This window comes from Venturia canescens, chromosome 1 (genome assembly GCF_019457755.1).
Source record: "Venturia canescens isolate UGA chromosome 1, ASM1945775v1, whole genome shotgun sequence".
In the NCBI taxonomy this organism is placed as follows: domain Eukaryota; kingdom Metazoa; phylum Arthropoda; class Insecta; order Hymenoptera; family Ichneumonidae; genus Venturia; species Venturia canescens.
Window position 1 is genome coordinate 24,975,793 of NC_057421.1, and position 19,120 is coordinate 24,994,912.

Below are 19,120 nucleotides of genomic sequence, written 5' to 3' on the forward strand. Positions count from 1 at the left end.
TTGGTTACCAATTCACATTAAACACAGATTCTCATCTCATCACATTTATTGCCATTTTAACAACAATTTATGTTTCTGTGTCTACATAGGCGCATTGATTTTTCAATTGAACATTTCTCTTTAAATTACTTGCTTCTTTTGTTTATTGTCACAAGTTTGACAGCCAATATTCATCGAAGAATTATTTAAGGCCGTAAACTCTTAGTACAAAGTCCTACGCAATAAATATAAAAAATCTAATAAAAAAAAAGTTGTCAACACATTCCAGCCGCAAACCATGTAAACAAGTATATTTAATTATATTTCCTTTAAACGATTTCGAGATAAAATTTACGAAATTCAATAATTTTACAAAAGTAGTAAAGAATATAGTACAAACTTGAAAATTAAATCAATTTGCAGACTCGAAGAATCAATCTTCAACCTAATTGTATAAAGAAAACTTCTTTTTTTTTCTCTATACAAATCTCGTTAAAATTCCTTATCCGCATATACTAATGAGTTTTATATAATATTATGTACAAAGAATATATAAAATCTCTTGCACGCTTCACGTTACAAAAAAAGAAAAATTTCATCAACAATCGTATAGTCATCGTCATTCCAATATCATAAAAAATATCCATATATGTATATATATATTTATCGGTTTTGCATGATTCGAGATTATTCGCAACGATTTGGAGAACGGATTAATTGTTCTTTGTTTCCGCTATTTCTAATCACAAATAATGTTTTTCTTTTCTTGAAAATCAACAAAAGTGAAGTCTGTAACATCAGTATTCGATTTTTTTTTTCTTTAAAAGAACAGATAACAAATTTCTGCAACAATAACTCAACGTTTGTCGTTCAGTACAAGCAATGCTTATTTCAAATTCAAAATGAAATATCTCCGCCATTGCATGGAAAGTCTCATCACTCCCTAACAAAGTTTATCGACATATCATTGTGATCGAATATTTTGCAGCAAATCGTTAATAATGAGCCTCCTCTATATACCCTCTAATAGTTTTTGGCAAAGGCAACTTGTGAATGTTGTCCAGTCTCGTGTTTTGTCGTATTACGAAACGACAGAGATATTGCAGACTTCGTACCTGCGTAAATCGGCTAACAGGTTTTGTCAGTCGCACGGGAAATGACGGATAACCTGGATATTTAGGTCTGGAGTAACAGAATACGGCAGATTGACTCGAATTCATTGAGTGATCGATCAATGCTGCAACCGATGTGAAACCTTTGTTGTCACCTTGATTGCAGAGCGAAAAAAGTCCACCGCTATGTTCCATTCGAGCATGCAGAAGTCTTCCGGACGATTTGAAGCTAAGCGTCAATAAATACCTGGATCAAACAAAAGTTGTTTTTGTTACCAAATAGTATAACAAAAGATTAATTCTAATCAATGAGTTCTGATGATTTGCAAGTTTTTCGCATCATAAATTCGTATCTCCGTCATTTTTCTCAAAGTGAAAATTTGTTATATTCAAGTAAACAAAACGATGGTCAACTGAAACATCTGAAACTTTTCTTACGGGGCATCATACCCTCCATGGATTCACTAATTGTGAAATGTTCCACATTTTTCCAAAGAAATGAATGGGAATAATCCTCTATGGATATTAAGAAAAGCAATATTCATGAAAATCAAAATAGTACGAGTCATGAAAATATGGATCAACGTTAAACTATACCTATCGTCCGATGAGTCTCGCACTAAGAAAGCACCATCGGGCTCAGAAACAAGCTTGGAGTCTGCTTCATCACCCGATATGGGTCCCCAATACCATCCATATTTGCTGAGTTTGAGCAATTCCTCTGATAAATTGACTTTAGCTTTGTTCTCATTCAAGATTTGCGGATCAATGATACTGTCAACAGTCTCAATAGACTCTCTCACAATTGTTGACTGTGGTTCCACAATGTTTTCAGCTTGCATGATCAGAGGATTAATTTCATTTTCATTTTTAGGATCATTGTCTGTTTCTAGGCCGTCTAGTTGTGACGTGAGCTCTCTTGAACTGCCATGATCACTCGATAGAACATTTTCTCTTTCACAGCCATTTTCTGGAATCAAGTAGCTTTCCCAGCAGCGTTGAGCCTCCGAAGTAGATGTGAGTTGATCATTTGGTAACAGAATATCAGACTCATTCGAAGCTAAACGTTTGCTCGACTCAGTTGGGTCTTTTTCTTTTGGAAATGACAGCGTTTTTTCAATATTAGCAGTTGCTTGGGATTCAACATTCTCTTGTTGGGAGTCTACCCCTATAAGCTGTGCAATGAAGAGAGGGAGGTCAAAAATATCTCATAATTCATTTTCAGATAATATTTTATTTAAGTTCTATTCCTTAAATAAACTGTTTTTATTTCATGATATAGGTCGAGAATTCAAGTACAAAGATTGATCATAATGCATATCAACTGTTAATATGTATTACTTATTTCAAAGGTTCCTTTTTGACTGAAACCAAGCTCTAAATGAATAGAAAGTATGATTTGATAATATAAAAAAAGTTCAAACTGTTAACCAATTATTTGAAAAAAAAAATTACTGATACTTTAAAAGATCAAGGTTTAAAGATTGTGAGCCATAAATTATCATGAGAAAGATTGATAACAATTCATAACACAGATAAATTGTCATCCATATGTTAAATGGAACAGTTTTAATTCTTTTTTCCATCTTTTTAAAAAAAATTTAGTTCCCTCAATTCGTTATTGTGAATTTTTTGCTTGTTTTTCTTGTTCTCGACGATATCGTTTGATGACTCACCTTTTGCTTAACTTTGCACACACGAAGATTTTTTATATGCAAACGTTTTTTAATGCTTTTTAAGAAACCGTTTGTGTTTTTTGAATTAGACAAATTTTCAGACGTTAAATCTTTAACATCCAAATTCCTGGATGCATTTATCTCATCGGAGTTATGTTGTTTCCAGCGAAAACTGAAATACCGTGAATTCGTTTTGACGCCAGTTAACCTCAACACTTGATTAACGTCGTGCGTTACGCCCGAACTCGATGTCATTGCCGTATCATTGAGATTCGACGATGACATGAGACGAACGTATATATTGAGTTATTTATTCGCACTCCAATCGATATTGTGAATTTATTCACAATGAATATCAAACAATAGTTTTGTCATTACGTACACAGCAACACTGCTTTTGGCTTCACAACACGACACGACACTCACAAACTTCTTTTTTTCGTTTTTTACTTGATGTTGCTATGTTGCAAACAGTGAACTCAAGTATCGAGTCGCGCGCGGCAATTGGATGGTGGGTGGCAAGAAAGATACGGTGGTTGCTGCTTTTTTCTTTTTCGGGCGCACTGCGCAGGTTCGAACTAACTCGTAATAATACTTTTTCATGAAATTCCAGTAATATATAATGGGAAAAAAAATGTTACTGGCATACGTAGGGTTAATTTTCGTAGTAGGCGTAACATCAAATGTATGTAATTGTAACAACACAATAAAAACAGTCGAGTCGTTTACAGGAAGCGAGATATAAGTTCACATACAGGTTGCAACGACAACTCCAAACGTCTGATTAGATAATGTTTATTTTTTATTCTTTGTAGTTTTTTCAGTCGAATTTTTCTCAAATTTTGAGAACATATTCTGAATCAACCAATAATATTTGGGAAACTATAATCAAAGTTATGTACGAAATTCTTAACTATTTCCGATCAAAAATATTATCTAATTTTTGTGTTATCAATGTTTATATTGGTAGACAGTCTCAAAATAATGCAGCGTCCCAGCAGTCACGCTCAAGCTCAACCTCAACAACAAATAAGTGGTTGTTTTTTGATTGTTTTGATAAGCGAGAGAGAGAGAGAGATGCATGACCGGTAAGAACGCAAGTTCCAAACAGAAGTGACGTGGTGCGGCGACGTTTCATACGCTCGTCCCGCTCGTCGTCTGTAGTGCATTGTGCGCTGGCCCATTGCTATCATAGCTGTGCTGTTGATGAAGATCAACCTTTTTGAATACAGAAAACCACGAGACAACGATAAGTAGCGGCAGAGCGAAGCACTTCTAAGACAACATTACTGCTCTATTAAATTATATTTTGTTCAACAAGCTTTGAGGTTAAGCTCATAGTTGATTGTGAAAACAATGGAAAACAGTGGCGATAGCGGCGACGATGGCCCTTTGGGTTCAGGAAATTTCCTTAGTGGTAGTGGTGTAGCCACAACTTACATTGGTGTTCAATCCGATGATTTAGAAGGTGCGTCAGTTTTGTTCTTTTATAATTACAAGTAGTTTCTCAACGCTTAAGGAAAATGATTGGAAAATAATTTTGAACCGATCCACAGCTGTTTTAGCCATCACGTGAATACGTATTGGGCAAAAGCAATTTTTCGAAAATTCATGAGTGATCCAACCAAAAATACGAATATAACAAGGTCGTTTTATAGAACCATTGATAACTTAAACGAATAAAGTTTTTACCTCAGAGTATATCCGCATTTATATCAATCAAGGGTGCAAAAGTTCAGGCTAACATTTATTTACTGTTGATTATCCACTGGGAATCACAGTCAGAATGAATTAGTGAAATAAGGAATTCAAACAAAGAAATATAGGCTACACAGTCACAGTGACAATTTCTGTTTAAATTATGATTTTAGTCCATTTGATTTTGTGCCCTAGTACCTCAATGGTATACAAATGTCTGAAATGTAAAATGTTGAATGTCAATATAAAAAATGTCATCCAAAAGTTAACTTTTGTCAACGGATAACTATTTAACGAACACTTGTATACTTTTAAGGTGAATTTTTAATTACAAGCGATCAATATGCCATGTTGTACTTTTATAAAAACTTGATAAATCAAAAATATATCTTTTAAAAATAAAAATTATTGACCACTATAATACAAGTTTCAGTATAAAAATTTAGGGTGAACCTAGAATAAAAAGTATCATCGGAATATTGATCATACTGTTTTATTTGAGTCAACGTGTCAACAGAAATTCATAAGTTTTCATGTTCACGTCAAATTAGGTAAAAAGAACCTACTGAATGAAATTTAAAACCAATAACTGATGTCATGAAGAAACCTAAGACAGAAATAAATGCCAATAAACCATCTTGAGTTGCAGATGATTTGGAGAATACCGACGATTCCAATCATGGAGGCGGTGATCCCCTGCACAGCGGGGGTTCAGGCGGCGGAGGTGGTCCCCTTCGCGAGCAAGATCGTTTCTTACCAATAGCGAATGTAGCTAAAATAATGAAACGGGCTATACCGGAAGCTGGTAAAATAGCTAAAGACGCACGAGAATGCGTGCAAGAATGTGTCTCAGAATTCATATCGTTCATAACATCAGAGGCGAGCGATCGTTGTCACATGGAAAAACGTAAGACGATAAATGGCGAGGACATATTATTCGCAATGACGACTCTCGGTTTCGACAATTACGTGGAGCCACTGAAGCTATATCTTCAAAAATATCGAGAAGCAACAAAGGGTGACAATCCACCGGGAGGAGCTGCTACAGGAAATGGTAAGAGCGAACCGAGCGGTGCTATTTACGAGGAACAATTGTTCGCTATAACGGCATCAAATGCCACGACATCGGATACACCGGTCATCTACAGTTATTCGTCCAATGATCAGATGCAGTTTCAATTGTCCTGATCGACTGTTAATGATGATGGGACAGCGACATTCGTTATTTATTCCGATGAATCACTGGGCTCATCCTCGACGGAGCATGGGGAGTCATCTTATTTGGAGGAATGAAATGTAAGATATTATCGTTTTCGAACGAGAAATCCCAGAGGAAAGTGACCTGCGGAATATTCGCCGATTGGGGGAATAATAAAATGAAAAACGGACGTGAGCGTTGGTTGGAAGGACAAAATTCGCCAATACGTAACGATTTATAAACTATAAATATTCATAAAATAATGGTTGTTTGAGGTAAACGAAAGGGCAAGAACACCATAGAGAAAAAAAATAACATTATACATTGATATTTAACTACGAAGAAGTCTATAATAGGTAGAAAAAATCAGCCGATTCTTTATTATAATAAATGATCTCATAAAGCGCTATTTTTTTTTCACGTTCATTTAATCTAGGCCTGCGGCATGTATGTGTGTTGATGAATCCTTTTTCTCATATTTAATTCGTAAGTATGTGTGCGTGTGAGTATGTTGGTGAAAGAGCGATGCGCGTGTCGCGATTACGATCGAGCCGAAGCTTACAAACATCCTGTCTCGTCTCTGTTCATTTCTCACGTAAATAAAACTGGGCAGTACATATCATTGATTTTTTCCCTATTAAAAAAGAAACAATAATCAATCACCAAACTCGATTCAATTAACGTGTTTGCGTTTACGAATTAAAAAAAAAGAAAAAAAAAAAACAACAACAACGCTTTATTGACGAAATAAAGCGCCTCCGCGTAGGTTTTTAAAAACTAACATGTAGCAGCTGGATATTTTCTATGGGTTTGCAACATTTTTTCTTTCGCCCGAATTGTCCTCTTGTTTTGAAATTTGTTGTTATCCCCCAGCCCCCTTTCTATAACCTGATCGAACTGCTAAGCCGCACATTGGTGGACAGAACCGGCAGTAGATGATGTTACTTATTGATAATCAATAATTATTCATTATTTCGTTTTCTATTCGTAGTTATAGCGAATCCTCGGTTTATACAAATTTCAAGTGATCTCTCTCTCTCTCTCTCTCTCTCTCATAAGCCTTGTTCAATCGAATCCCTTATCTGTTTTATTCTTTTTGTCTATTCGTAGAATCCGTAGAAAAAAGTTTCAACGGGGGATGAGACGTGAGATGAAGAACACAGCGTTGAATGTTCCGTCCCGAGGCTTTTCTTGCTACGTCGAACCCGTGGAATTAATGTAGATCGTGATTCATAATTTATTATGATAATTTGATGAGAAAGTTCATACGAGAAGACGAGATTCGCAAAGGGTCAAGCATGACTCGTGTCTCTTGGCGAGCTCTGGTTACTCCGGTAATTGTGCCGGGGATAAAAGAAGTTCGTGAGCTTTGTGTGACTTGGCGGTCGAGCACGATGACGAAGAAGGCACCGGTGTCTGTTGTCGTTGTGACGTCGAGGCTGCTGGATAAATAGGCAGGAGACTCGCGGTCAATGGCTGCTTCGGAGACTTCGCATTTGCCCCGACATTCGGGCTGCAACCGGGTAATGAAGTAGACCCGACGATTCGCTCGGGCTTACCCATTGGATTCTTCGTCTTTTCACGCTCCGATGTAGGGACTGGTCCCGCTCCCTTTTTCGGATCCTTCGATACGGTAACCAATTTGCAAGGACGCCAACGACACTCGCCGCAACAACGACACAGGCACAAACACAAAAGTACACGCAGAAGACAGCACAATAGTCCGGCGCACAAGAGCGAAGGCCCGACGAGCCTCAACTCCGGACTTAGGAATCCCTTTTCACCGGTTCCAACGAAAGATATGACGAGGCCAAGTGCAGTTGTCCCCAGACCCGCATAGAGCACCGTGTTTACTGCAGCGTTGACTTCGCCACCTCTTCGACGCACGACCGCGCGTCCGTCGTACGTACTGTCCGGACCTAGTGTGCCGTCCTCGTAGTCGTCGAAATCGTCATCCTCGCCACTGCTACCGTAACAGTAGCTCGCGTCCCGTATCTACCAATCAGAACAATTTGTATTATCGTGCGAACTTGGGACGAAAGGGCCCGGGGTAAGACTCGCTCATGCTTTTTTTTTTTCTGCTGTGTCGACTCTTCAGTTCGCTCCTTCCAAAGTATGCTGAGGCTTTCGTTTTTTATAGCGAATTGTTCGCAATTTCACGATTGTATCAAGAGCTCGTAAAAACGAGTTAAAGGAGGACTGACTGTAAAATTAATGCTCAAGCTCTTTTAATCGGTTCCGTAAATCATCCGAGGTAAATAGCATTTTGGACAACAATCGACCTCAACTTGCACCGCAGTGACGGACGCTCGTACGTCTGTCACTTGCTCCCATTTTTTCTCATACGAGTTGGTGTTCCTTGTGAGAAACGTAGGAGAGAATTAAAATGTCATTCGTTCGCATTTTATTGGATTCGGAACCAAATTCGTATTAACAAAAACATGACAAAGTGCATTCACAAATGTCTCGGAAGCTTGGAAGAAGCAATAGTCGTAATTGTCATTCATACCCGGTTTCTTTTCATCCATCGTCGGTGAGCTTCGCACTGTTTGGTCTTGTAGCCTTCGCCTCGTGAGCCCTGGGGCGACGCCGGAGACAGAGGAAGCGGTGATGGTCGGGCGCATCCTTGCCACGCCGCTTTCCCCGGCCCCTGGCCTCCGCACTGCAACAATTCGGCCGAGAGATTTTAGCCCCCACAACTGTGGATGTCACTTGAGCGAGGGAACGACCAAAAGGATAGGGCTTTGTGGCTCGTGGCGTGGCTTTTTTATCGTGGCTCAAAATAACACTATTCTATTGTCATCTATAGGTATCGAGACTCTGAAAAAATACGGAGGCAAAGACGTCGAGATGTCTTTTCGCTTAAAAGCCAAAGGGACCTGGACCTAATAATAGCGAGAGGGTCATACACTAAAAGGGATTTAAACGAGTTCCATTATATTTTCATATTTCCTAACTCTTACCTATTTATCGTACTAAAAATCTACTTTTAAGGAGCAGCATCATTGTATTTCCAGAATTTTTTCGAACTCCTTTACTTCATAATCGTTCAATTTTCAGAGGATGAGCGAGCGCGGTTATGCTCCGGGCGTCGGTCTACGGGCGTAGTGACAAGAGTCTTCGCTACTTTTTACCAATAGAAAACAAAGTCGGATTCGAAGTTAGTTATTTTTCGAAAGCCTCTTTGCCGATTTGTGGGAATGGCTGTTTCCATAATTTCTTCATAACGAGAGTGAAGCGATTGTGGATGACACAACAAATGATTTGCCGGAGGGTCTTGGCAGGCCCTTAACGTCGATTCGATCTCTTCTATAGCCGGAGCATAAACGGGCTCGAGATACTTTGCAACCGAAAGATCTCAGACAATGCGAAGGACGAAGAAACTGCCGGATACTCGATTCTCATCTGCTTATTTATCAAGCATTACAGAACGTGTCGATGGAAGATCAATATTTTTCGATACCGACGTGTACACTGGCTGTCATTCCAGTTGCAAAGGACTCGAGTATTTCTACTGCATGAAATAATGCCAATGGAAAATTTTGTCGCAACTAACTGGACAAATAAACTGCCAGGATATGCTGTCAACAAAAGCAATTATTCGTTTCAACGATATTCAAATATCATTTTTTAGTACGTTTGATTTACAGCGTGCTTCACCCAAAACACGTACACCAAATAAATTATAATTAGCAAAAGGTTATCATGATTCAGCTAGCAGGAATACCGACTTGCCACGAATGAACTAATGACAGTTGGGACGATTAAGTATGTACAGGCGCGAGGGCTGCTTTTGGGCAGCACTCTAATTTTTTCATGTCTTACAATCAAAGATTTATTTTCCTATGCCTGTGAAATTTCAAGACCCCTCATCGACTGTTTGGTTGAAATATTCGAAAAGTACAGAAATCAACGTGTCGCTTATGGCCACAATGACTTACTGGCCCCTTCAACCATCTTCAACTCAAAATTTCATATATTTATAAATTAGATGTCGAAGATTAAGAACACTATATTTACATTAACTGAATCGCGTGCGGAATCTAACGGTACGTTAAAAAAGGGGGTTCAACGGCCATCCGAGTTAGATATATTGAGTTGAAGACGACAAATGGTTACAGAATCTTGAAATTTTGCTGGCCCATACGTCACTTGTCAAATATAGGGCAACCCATATTATATCGTCAATGGAAGCGACAACTGCACTTTTTAGGGTTTTATATGGTGATCTCTGATCTAATCTGTCAACCGAGTACGTTAAACTTTGTCAAACGTTGCTTCTTCGCACTCGGAATGAAATGTTCTGTAATGAACTCAAGCATTGTTTGCGATTTAAAAATTAAGGTAACTAATGTTTTGCTATATATTAGTGACCGGATCAATCTTTTAAAAATATGGAAAGACTGCCAACTGAGGCCGTACGACGCACATGCACATCCCTTAAGACGATGGATCAGTCGGTAATCACACCTCGAATTTTTGAAATTGAAACTCTTTGACATCGTTCGTCCGATTAAAATAATAAAAATGTCATCGTACGCAGCACGATCGCAAAAATCCGATGACATTTTTATTTTTTCGATCAGACGAACGATGTGGAAAAATTTCGTTTTCAAAATTTGCAGCTATCTCTCTCGCACTCACGTTTGTGATTACCGACTGATCCATCATCTCAAGTCTTACGAGCTATTGGGAAAACTTCACACTTGTTAATACCGAAGTTTCTCATTTTTTATTGAACAATTTCGCATTCTGAGTTGACCGATATGTGAGAGCTACTATTGAAAAATCTACGAATTTACGATTTTCATGACAAACTTAAGGCACAGAGTCCGAAATTTCTAAAAATTTGGATACAACGATGTTTTACTTTTCCGATTTTACTTTTCCTTACGTATATCGAAGGAAAATAAAATCTCCGTCATGCGCATCGACGTTAAAATATAAAGCGTAATTTAGCTAGTAATAAACGTCAAGCTTTCGAGGGATAACAATACTTACACATTGTATATTATTATGAAAAAAAATATATAATAACGAAAGGGTTATACAATTGAGCTGAAATAATCATGAAAGTAGAACTCTATGAAACCGTCAATCTTACGGAGCCCCTGCATTCACGAATTCAAAGTCACCCGATCTAACGCTTTCCAAAGAGGGATTCACAGTAACCTTGGGGATGACCTTTCGATAATCGGCACCTAAACAAATTTTATAAAACATCAGTGATCATGAAAATGTGCACCACTCAAGCTCACAAGGATGCACGCATTCAAATAACCTCCTTTCTTCCTGATTTTTTCACAGAGTACTCGACAATTAATAAATTCCAACTCTGAAATATAATTGTGCTTTCAATGATAATACAGCTACTTGTGCACTACTCGTTGGTTAACAAGAGTTACGGCTAAACTACAAAGATTCGTTCGGTTCGAACGGCGCAGTTCTAATGAGGGTCGTCCCAGTTGTTGTTATTGTTTCGAGCATCGTGAAAGGCTTGCGAACATCTCGAGGTGCGGCCGAAAATATTGTCGATACAAATCATTTTTTTCCTGTGTCATTTCAGGGCTACGATTTGTTTACATTCACACCCCAAATATCTTCAGTTCGTACTGGGATCTGACACGGAGGCGTGGGCATTAATTATTTAGAATACATAATGGTAACAATAAGTAATATTTGCTGATGGCTCGGTTCAACTCCTACTCGTCGAAACTTTTTTTTTTTTTATTTATTTTTCTATTTTTTGTTTTTGGATTTTTCGCGAGGTGTAAACACACCCATTTCCATTTTTTGTTTAACCGTTACACCATTGCAAATTTGCACCCACGAAAGTTTCAAGTAAAACTAGAACATACAAATTTTTCAATTTATTTAATGATTGTAATCGATTACCAAGGATTCGTTACCTCTTAAAGGTCTCTTTGAAAGATTAATTTCACGCGTACGTGAATAAAATAAAAACGTTTTGAAAAGTTGAAGGCAAATTTGCACCAGTGTGTGACCTTAAAGGGTACCCTGCGGGTTGATTTTGCGCAAAAACACTAATGTTAATTAATCCGTTTTGACGAGCGATGCACGACACCAGACGTCTCACAAATTTTCTCAGATCCCAATAACAAAAAATGTAAGCCTGTTGAAGGAGGGGAAAAATATTCAGAGGCCAGGCAGCGATATCGAAGTTTTCCATTCAATTTACATGAAAAGATCTTCTTTGGGTGCTCTACCACGAAGTTCCAGAAACCAAGGTACCAATGACTTCGTGAATTCTAATGATTGAAAAGTGAACCTAATAAGCGAAGAACTCGATCCGAATGATTGTAGGGCTTAGAACATAAAGAAACTGCGAAGCAATTCCAGTCGAATATACTCGAAAAAAATTCGAACGAAAATTAAATAGAAAAAGAATACTTGAAAGTTGAGTTCTCTGGACCAAGCCCGTTAATTAGTCATTTATTGAAGTTGTTAAATTGGCTCAATTTACCGACTGATCGGAGTTGATTCTGTTGATTTTTCAATCTCATTTCAATACGTTTTTTTTCCCCCTAAAAGCAATCTGTGTCGGACTTGATCACTGCGGAGAAGGACCCTAGCCCTGAAGTGACACTCCAAAAAGCATGCCAAAGCATCTACAGTTGAATCGTCCCAAGGAAAATAATTGTTGGCCTAAATAAAAACTGATTTTGACAAGATATCGTTGTCTGAAAATCCGTATAATTTGTATCCATAAAAAGCCATATTATTTAATGAAAATATATGTTTTTCATTAAAAGTTCATGGCACCCCTGAGTGTACGTAAGCTCTTGATGGAACAAACGATAATTAGAGCAAGAGGTATAATGGGAGTGGCAAATAAAGCGAAGAGACTAGTCCCCATCCATTGAGCTGACGAGATTGCGAGAGCGCTCCGCTTCGGCACACTCGGCTTCGGTATTCGTTAAGCATGCACGCACGGGCGATGCGTCAAAGAAAAAAGTGGATGGGGACACGTCGCCTGCAAGCCGTTGCGCGCTAACCATACATTTTTCGCCAAAAATATATTTTTATTCCTAATTATTATAAAATCAAACAATTTAAGGTGGCAGAATGTGGCATGATAACCTCTCGCTGTAAACCGCACATATCGCTAAGCTCAATTTTCCATTGGTATGATGAAATGTTTGTTTGACGAAACTAGGCGGTTGACAATTCAATATTTCTAACGTAAACTCCAAGTATTCGAGTCTCAGTGCCCGTCACACGCTCGTGTTGCGACGTTCTACGGGAACGATGATGCTTTGTTTTTGCAGATGGTATGGAGTGTTTCTTAACTCTCGTATACTGACATGTGCATATACTTGGTGAATTATAGAGTTTTTGCGTTTGTTTGTTATTTTTTTTTTTTTATTTTTTTTGTTTTTTTTTTTATTTTTTTTTTTTTTTTTTTAATATCTGGTCGTGATACTCACCCCGTAAACGTAAGATCTCGGGGGATAACGTGGTAGCGGCGGTATGAGCCTGGTGGCCAAGTTGGACGGCAACTCCCTAAAGTTCACCGCCTTACCCCCCCTTAATCGTTGCTTCTCCCTTCTAATTAATAGAGCAGCCTGCATTCCGCTTATTCATTTGCTTATATCATCGATCTCATCGATATCCACCCCTTCCACCACGCGTATACAACGTCATACATATATGTATATATATATAGATATATATATAATGTATATATAAATGTAAGTGAGTATATATATGCATATATATACACGCAATTTACAGTTTCACTAAAATGATTTTCCTCCCTTAGCACCGCCCCTCAGAGTCCTTCACTATAGTAGTAACATTCGAATTTTCATTTTCCTTTCTTTTTTGTTTTTCGTGTTTCTTTTTTTTTGTTTTCGTTTCTTTTTCTCAATTTTCCAACATCGTTTTATCTCTCATCATAGCGTTATCGACGTCGCGCGTAACGTTAATCTCTGTGAAATCAAAATACACATATCGAAAAGTTTTTTCTCATCGTTAAATTTTGTTTTTTTTTTGTTTTTTTTTTTTTTTTTTTCGTTATCCGTTTTTGTCAATGAAATAACACAAAATCGTGTCAAACGTTGCGCCTTGATTCGCCGATGGGGATCAAGACAATAGCCAGCGTTCCAAAGAGGTGTCACGAATAATGGAAAAAAAAAAAAAAAAAAAATTAGAAAATAAAAAAATGGACCACATAGCGAAGCGAGTCATATTTTGCTCGCCGAATTCTCACGTCATTCGCGTCGGGCTATAAGTTCCGGGGCGTCTGAATCGCATTGCAGCGAATCAAGGTGCATGCGAAACATAAAAATTCAGAATTATTAAGTTACCGCGGTTATTATAATGGCATATAGTGACAATAATTAACGGGAAAAATCATAGAGCGCGGACAATGCGTGACGATCTCGCGCCACCAGACAGCCGATGGTGTCATTTTATTTATATATATATAAACATATCATTTGTGTATGTATATATATGAATAATAATAATAATAATAGTATTCGTGCCCGGCAGTGAGTGCCGGTGAGTGCGGTGCATCGGGGGGGTTTTGACAGTTGTTCAAATGTATTTATAACGTACGAAAATGAAAAGGAAAAGACGAAAAACGAAGAAAAGAGAAGTGAAAAATAAAAATTGAACTGATAAAAAGCAAAGGAAACTAAAGAAAAAGTGAAAAAAGAACGTCACTAATAGAATCAACTAGATAAATCTCTATCGATTTTCAATCAATATTACTGTACTAGTAGAATATATTTTCAATTGTAGCGGTGATAATCTAGTTTCAGATACGAATATATTTATATATATGTATAGCGTTTGGAGATCAAATTCAGCGATACATTTGTAGACAAGTACAGCGTTAAGGCGATAAACTGTGGTGCACTGATGTGGCGGGCATAGTAGTGAGAGAATTACGTTCGAATAACTATATTACGAGAATATATATTCGTTCTTATTGCTAATAATAAAAAATCAGTGTGCAAAAGAATTCAAGCTTCTTTTTTCATTTAGTTTCGTAGGATTGACGGGGGTTGTGAACGAGGGTAGCATTGATTTTGGCTTGAGGACGTAAGAATGAGGAGTGAGAATTTGAAGAATTCAACGGACTCGAGCCGAACTCAACGTTGACAGGACGCACCACCTATCGTGGTGAATCGTAACGTAACGGTGAAGTGAAACTTCGATTTGTGCTACTGTCACGTGAAAAAAATGCTAAACAATGCATGGGTTTGTTGAGGGACAATAGAAAACCAAGTTTACTGGGCCTTACGTGGATGTTTTTCCTCAAAATCGAAAGCCTCCCTTCGAAAATAGCTGTAACAGTGGCCCGTCAACGACCGCAAGAGTGCTTCATGGTTACACCTCGTTATTCTCTATTCGCAACGAATTTGACAAAATGAAAATAATCAAGTGAATTTGGAATATTCAGTGGATTTTATCGATCTGATTATTATCTCACGATATAATCGAATGGAAAATTTTGGCATGCAGTCAGCGTAAGAAATCAAAGAGTTTAATAAAGGCCGAAAAAATATGCCGGAACATCTTCACTCTGCAAATACTAAGCGAAGAAAATTCGTTGGATTTACTATCGAGGAGGCGGTCAAAAGTAACCCGCCCTCTCACGAAATCAGCAAAGGCTGCACCGTAGTATAGGATAGTCCGTTGTCACTAAAGTAACTCTCATTTAACAGACGTAAAATTATATGGTGTGTGATTTACGAAATTTACAAAGAAGAATAGAGAAAAGTAAAGAGTAGAAGCGTCGCAGCTTATACCCACCTGTAGCTCGGAGGTAGAAGGCGATACTCTTAGGTCGAGGAACGAGGGCGGCGGAAAGGGAAAAGCGACGGCTGCAGTTGAGCTTGAATTATTGTTGGCGTAGACGTTTGTCTTGCTCGCGAAAGATTGCGTGATATTTGCGGCGAGTGAATTGGGTGATTCCAGTGACAGAGGCGGCGGTGATATGGGAAATTGTATGATCGGTGAAATCGGCGGTGGCGCCAAAAGGCGATGGCGGTTATCGCCGGTACTATGAAGATTATGGTTCTTGTTATTATTATTGCGAAGATTAGTGGTGACAGCGGACGATGATTTGCGTTCGTATTGAGCTCGTCGATTTCCTCGATTACGATGTCGCTCGTGACTCGAGTGAAATCCGTACGTTGGTTGGGCAACCTGAGATGGCAACGGCAATTGTAGTGACGGTACGGCAGGCTGGCCAACTGACAACTTTTCATGCTGTTGACCGGTTCCTTGACCAACCGGTGTATGAGCCGACAGGCTTCGCGCACGCGCAGCCGCTGCCTGCGCACCAGAGCCATCTCGCTTGTTAAGCTGAAGACGCTTCTGCTTCCTTCGATTGGCTATACTTGCACCACCCGCCGCCGCGTACATTCTTGTTTATCACTCTTCTATCTCTTATATTTTCGATTTATTCAAAATAATTGCCCGTTGAGTGAGTTATACTAGCCCTATCACGATCCTTCGCGCATTTTTCTTCTCTTCTTTTCCTTTAACATATAGCGAGAATGAATTTTTTTCTTCTTTTTATCGAAATAAGACAGCGTAATGCATTCACTTCCGGAAGCTACCGGTATGCTCTTCCCTTTCTACCACCGTTGAACATCGACCGGAATTACGTTCATCCTCTCGAGTCTTTCTTCTTCGTGTCCAGTCTCATCTTTCTTCTCGCTCAGCGTTGGTCGCCACAGTGCTACGACTTCTTCGTCTTCCGCCTCTTATCGTTTTGCCGTTGACTATCGGCATTCTGGGGAAAAAGTCGTCAGCGAATACCCCCACCACAACTAAATATCTCGAAAGCATCTCAGCTCGACTATACAGCGACCTTCTAAGGTCGCAATAATATTCACGAATTACCGTTGTTTTTCTTTTACACTATATTATTTACACAACGTATATTTACAAGTTTGCTTGCTGCTCCTTCATACCCGAACTTCTCGTGTGCACTATCGAATTGATATCTGATTCGTGAAGAAAAAAAAACATCAGAAACACTCCTCTCACAGAGTTGACAGATTTTGAGAAACACCTTCGATTATATTCGGGGGACATCGAGAAGCTTGGAAAGTAAAATGATACACGACTCGGGCAGTATCATTTTGCCTTGGGAGAAAACTAAAGCCATAATGCCAAAAACCAGCAATCCATTTCCATGAAAGAAAAAAAAAACAAAAATATCTCGTCACATTATTGGCGCGACATACCATGCGTGAGCTTCGTTCCACAGTCCAACCCCTCTTTCGAAACGAGAGTGCATGTGGAGTGCATCTGATCGTATCGTGAGAAAACGACATTCGACGTTGCCGATTCGAAACCAATTGCACGAAATAAAACAATCGATAATGATGATGAAAATTTTTATGAAATGCGGTTCAATGAAAACTAGACGCGCTAGAAAATGCGCAGCATATAATTTTCCAACAGAAATTTGGGTTTATTGTTTCAGTTTTAAACGCTTTGTTACAGATATCAATATTCGGGATGGTTAATTTTTCGAATTGAAATAATTTTCACCGGTATTAATTTCAACAATTCGTATAATTTACGATGGCACTTGTCAAGTGGTTTCAAAACGAACGATGAACGTTTTCTCGCAATTCCGAAAGTGATCACTCCAGCAAGATGGTGCTTGTTTCTTTCGTCATTAGCTACTGCTGCTACTGCCTACGTCAAAATGCCAAGCGGTAAGCCAAAAGCGCGGGAAACAGATCTGCACGGGAGAGTGACCGGTGTCAGGAAAAAAGTGGAAAAAAGTTAATAAAAAAAAAATAATGATGTAAGAAATGCGCAAATCAATCTCTTCGGATCGCGAAGGACTAAAATTCTCGTACAAATTTGATGTAATAAAAAACGTAGAAGGAGGGTTAACCGCTCGAAGGGTTTTCTAACCTCAAAATCGCATTGTCTCGATTTTCTTGTTATTATCATTCGACCATTTGGCTGATTACTGATCTTCCGAACGACCAGATCGGAATCGTGCGATGACAGGAAATTGTAACCTCAAATACCAAACGGGAAAATACGGAATAAAGAAATTTTTTGGACAGACTAGAAGTAGAATGTTGACTGTTTAATAAAAACACAAAAAAAAAATGCCCGAAGGAAAGAGCAAGCACATCAATGGAGGCGCAGCTCCGAGGATCGAGCGGAGAAAAATGCAGGTCAGTAGGTAGCGGAGAGGCTGACCGAGCTGGCACAGCAGTAGAGAACAGCGCGGTCCTTTGATATCGAGCGAAAGCAGAGCAGCGGATACGTGCGTGCGAGCTTCGAAGCGTAGGACTATGGAAAGGGAAGTACTAGAAAAAATAATAATAAGTTTTATATACAGAAAAGGAAACATCAAAGTGTGACGGCTAGACGCGTGTTCAGCAATTGTTCCCCGAAGCGTCAAAGCAGTTCAGGAAATCATATTTACAGAAGAAAAAAAATGTAATTAAGCTTATGACAATCTTAATTGCATTTTCCTTCGATCTTTCGATCAATCTAGACTATATAGTTATTGCAGTGGTACACAAGAAAGAATTTTGTTATTTTTGCATTATAATGAAAAGAGATGATAAAAGAGAAAGTAGCATCCTCTATGCGTCCTCTAGGTGATGGTCTAGGTGGTACCGGTGATCGTGATACGCGGATATTATTAAAAATATATATAAATATAGATTGAACATCGACCATAAATAATCATAGTATAGTTGCATAGTATGGCTGGCTGGTGGCCCTGACTCTATTAATTGGTAAGGTCTGTTTTATTTTCGTTATATTTATATCTGAACCGTCATGAGTTTTGATTGACATAGGAGGACTAGGATTTCCATTATTGTCCAAAAGATTGAGCCCATCTGAACTTTTTGTTTTTCTACCTGAGTCTCGTCGGTGAGTCGAAAGTACGAGGTATTCGAGGAATAAATCCTCGAAACCCCGAAACCCTCGACTCTTTCTACGTATTCAATTATTTCTGTTTGTTTTCTTCTTTAACGCTTCTGGTTGTTATTCTTTGTTTGAAACAAAACAAAAACAAACAAACACTCTTTTCGACGAAAACATCGATTCCAGCCAACAGGAACAATGGCAACAAGAGCAGCAGCAGGATCAGCAGGTCAACACAGCAACGACAAGAGCAGCGGGAACAGCGACGACAACGAAGAACGTAACTCGACCACGACGACGACGAAGACGATAACCGTGACAGCAAATAAGCTAGCAGCATTAAGCCGGAATTACACTCAAACGAAGCTACCATTGTACGGTTAAACCGACCCGCACGAATATATCCCTCGATTTATCGTGATCTCACAACTTCGTGTTTAACATCCGATTCTTTCAACGGTTTATAAATCCCGTCAACAATCCGCCATATCTTCTATCATAGTTCGACGTATACTCCTCGCTTTCTTCGTTCATCTCGTTTCGGTAGTCAAACTACAGTTTCA

General features: G+C 38.7%; 3 protein-coding genes across 5 annotated transcripts; 1 reads left to right on the plus strand and 2 right to left on the minus strand.

The window, feature by feature from the left end:
- Positions 1-28: 28 nt before the first annotated feature.
- LOC122419451 (uncharacterized) lies at positions 29-3,594 on the minus strand. Its single transcript, XM_043434007.1, has 3 exons — positions 2,768-3,594; positions 1,689-2,266; positions 29-1,338 (listed from the first exon to the last, which is right to left on the minus strand). The coding sequence occupies exons 1-3, from the start codon at positions 3,050-3,052 to the stop codon at positions 975-977; spliced, it is 1,227 nt and encodes a 408-aa protein (XP_043289942.1). The 5' UTR covers positions 3,053-3,594; the 3' UTR covers positions 29-974.
- Positions 3,595-3,747: 153 nt separating this feature from the next.
- On the plus strand, positions 3,748-6,072 carry Nf-YB (nuclear factor Y-box B). 2 transcript variants are annotated; one of them, XM_043434022.1, is made up of 3 exons: positions 3,748-3,855; positions 4,000-4,235; positions 5,115-6,072. In XM_043434022.1, the coding sequence occupies exons 2-3, from the start codon at positions 4,124-4,126 to the stop codon at positions 5,651-5,653; spliced, it is 651 nt and encodes a 216-aa protein (XP_043289957.1). In that variant the 5' UTR covers positions 3,748-3,855; positions 4,000-4,123; the 3' UTR covers positions 5,654-6,072. The 2 variants fall into 2 exon arrangements, with proteins under 2 accessions (XP_043289957.1, XP_043289958.1); XM_043434023.1 differs by lacking the exon at positions 3,748-3,855 and having other exon boundaries at positions 3,968-4,235; positions 5,115-5,519; positions 5,633-6,072.
- Positions 6,017-19,066, minus strand: LOC122419450 (uncharacterized). Of its 2 annotated transcripts, XM_043434006.1 has the most exons (4): positions 18,948-19,066; positions 15,450-16,437; positions 8,173-8,325; positions 6,017-7,658 (listed from the first exon to the last, which is right to left on the minus strand). In XM_043434006.1, exons 2-4 carry the CDS (start codon positions 16,062-16,064, stop codon positions 6,990-6,992), a joined length of 1,437 nt encoding a protein of 478 aa, XP_043289941.1. In that variant the 5' UTR covers positions 16,065-16,437; positions 18,948-19,066; the 3' UTR covers positions 6,017-6,989. The 2 variants fall into 2 exon arrangements, with proteins under 2 accessions (XP_043289941.1, XP_043289940.1); XM_043434005.1 differs by lacking the exon at positions 18,948-19,066 and having other exon boundaries at positions 15,450-18,698.
- Positions 19,067-19,120: the final 54 nt, after the last annotated feature.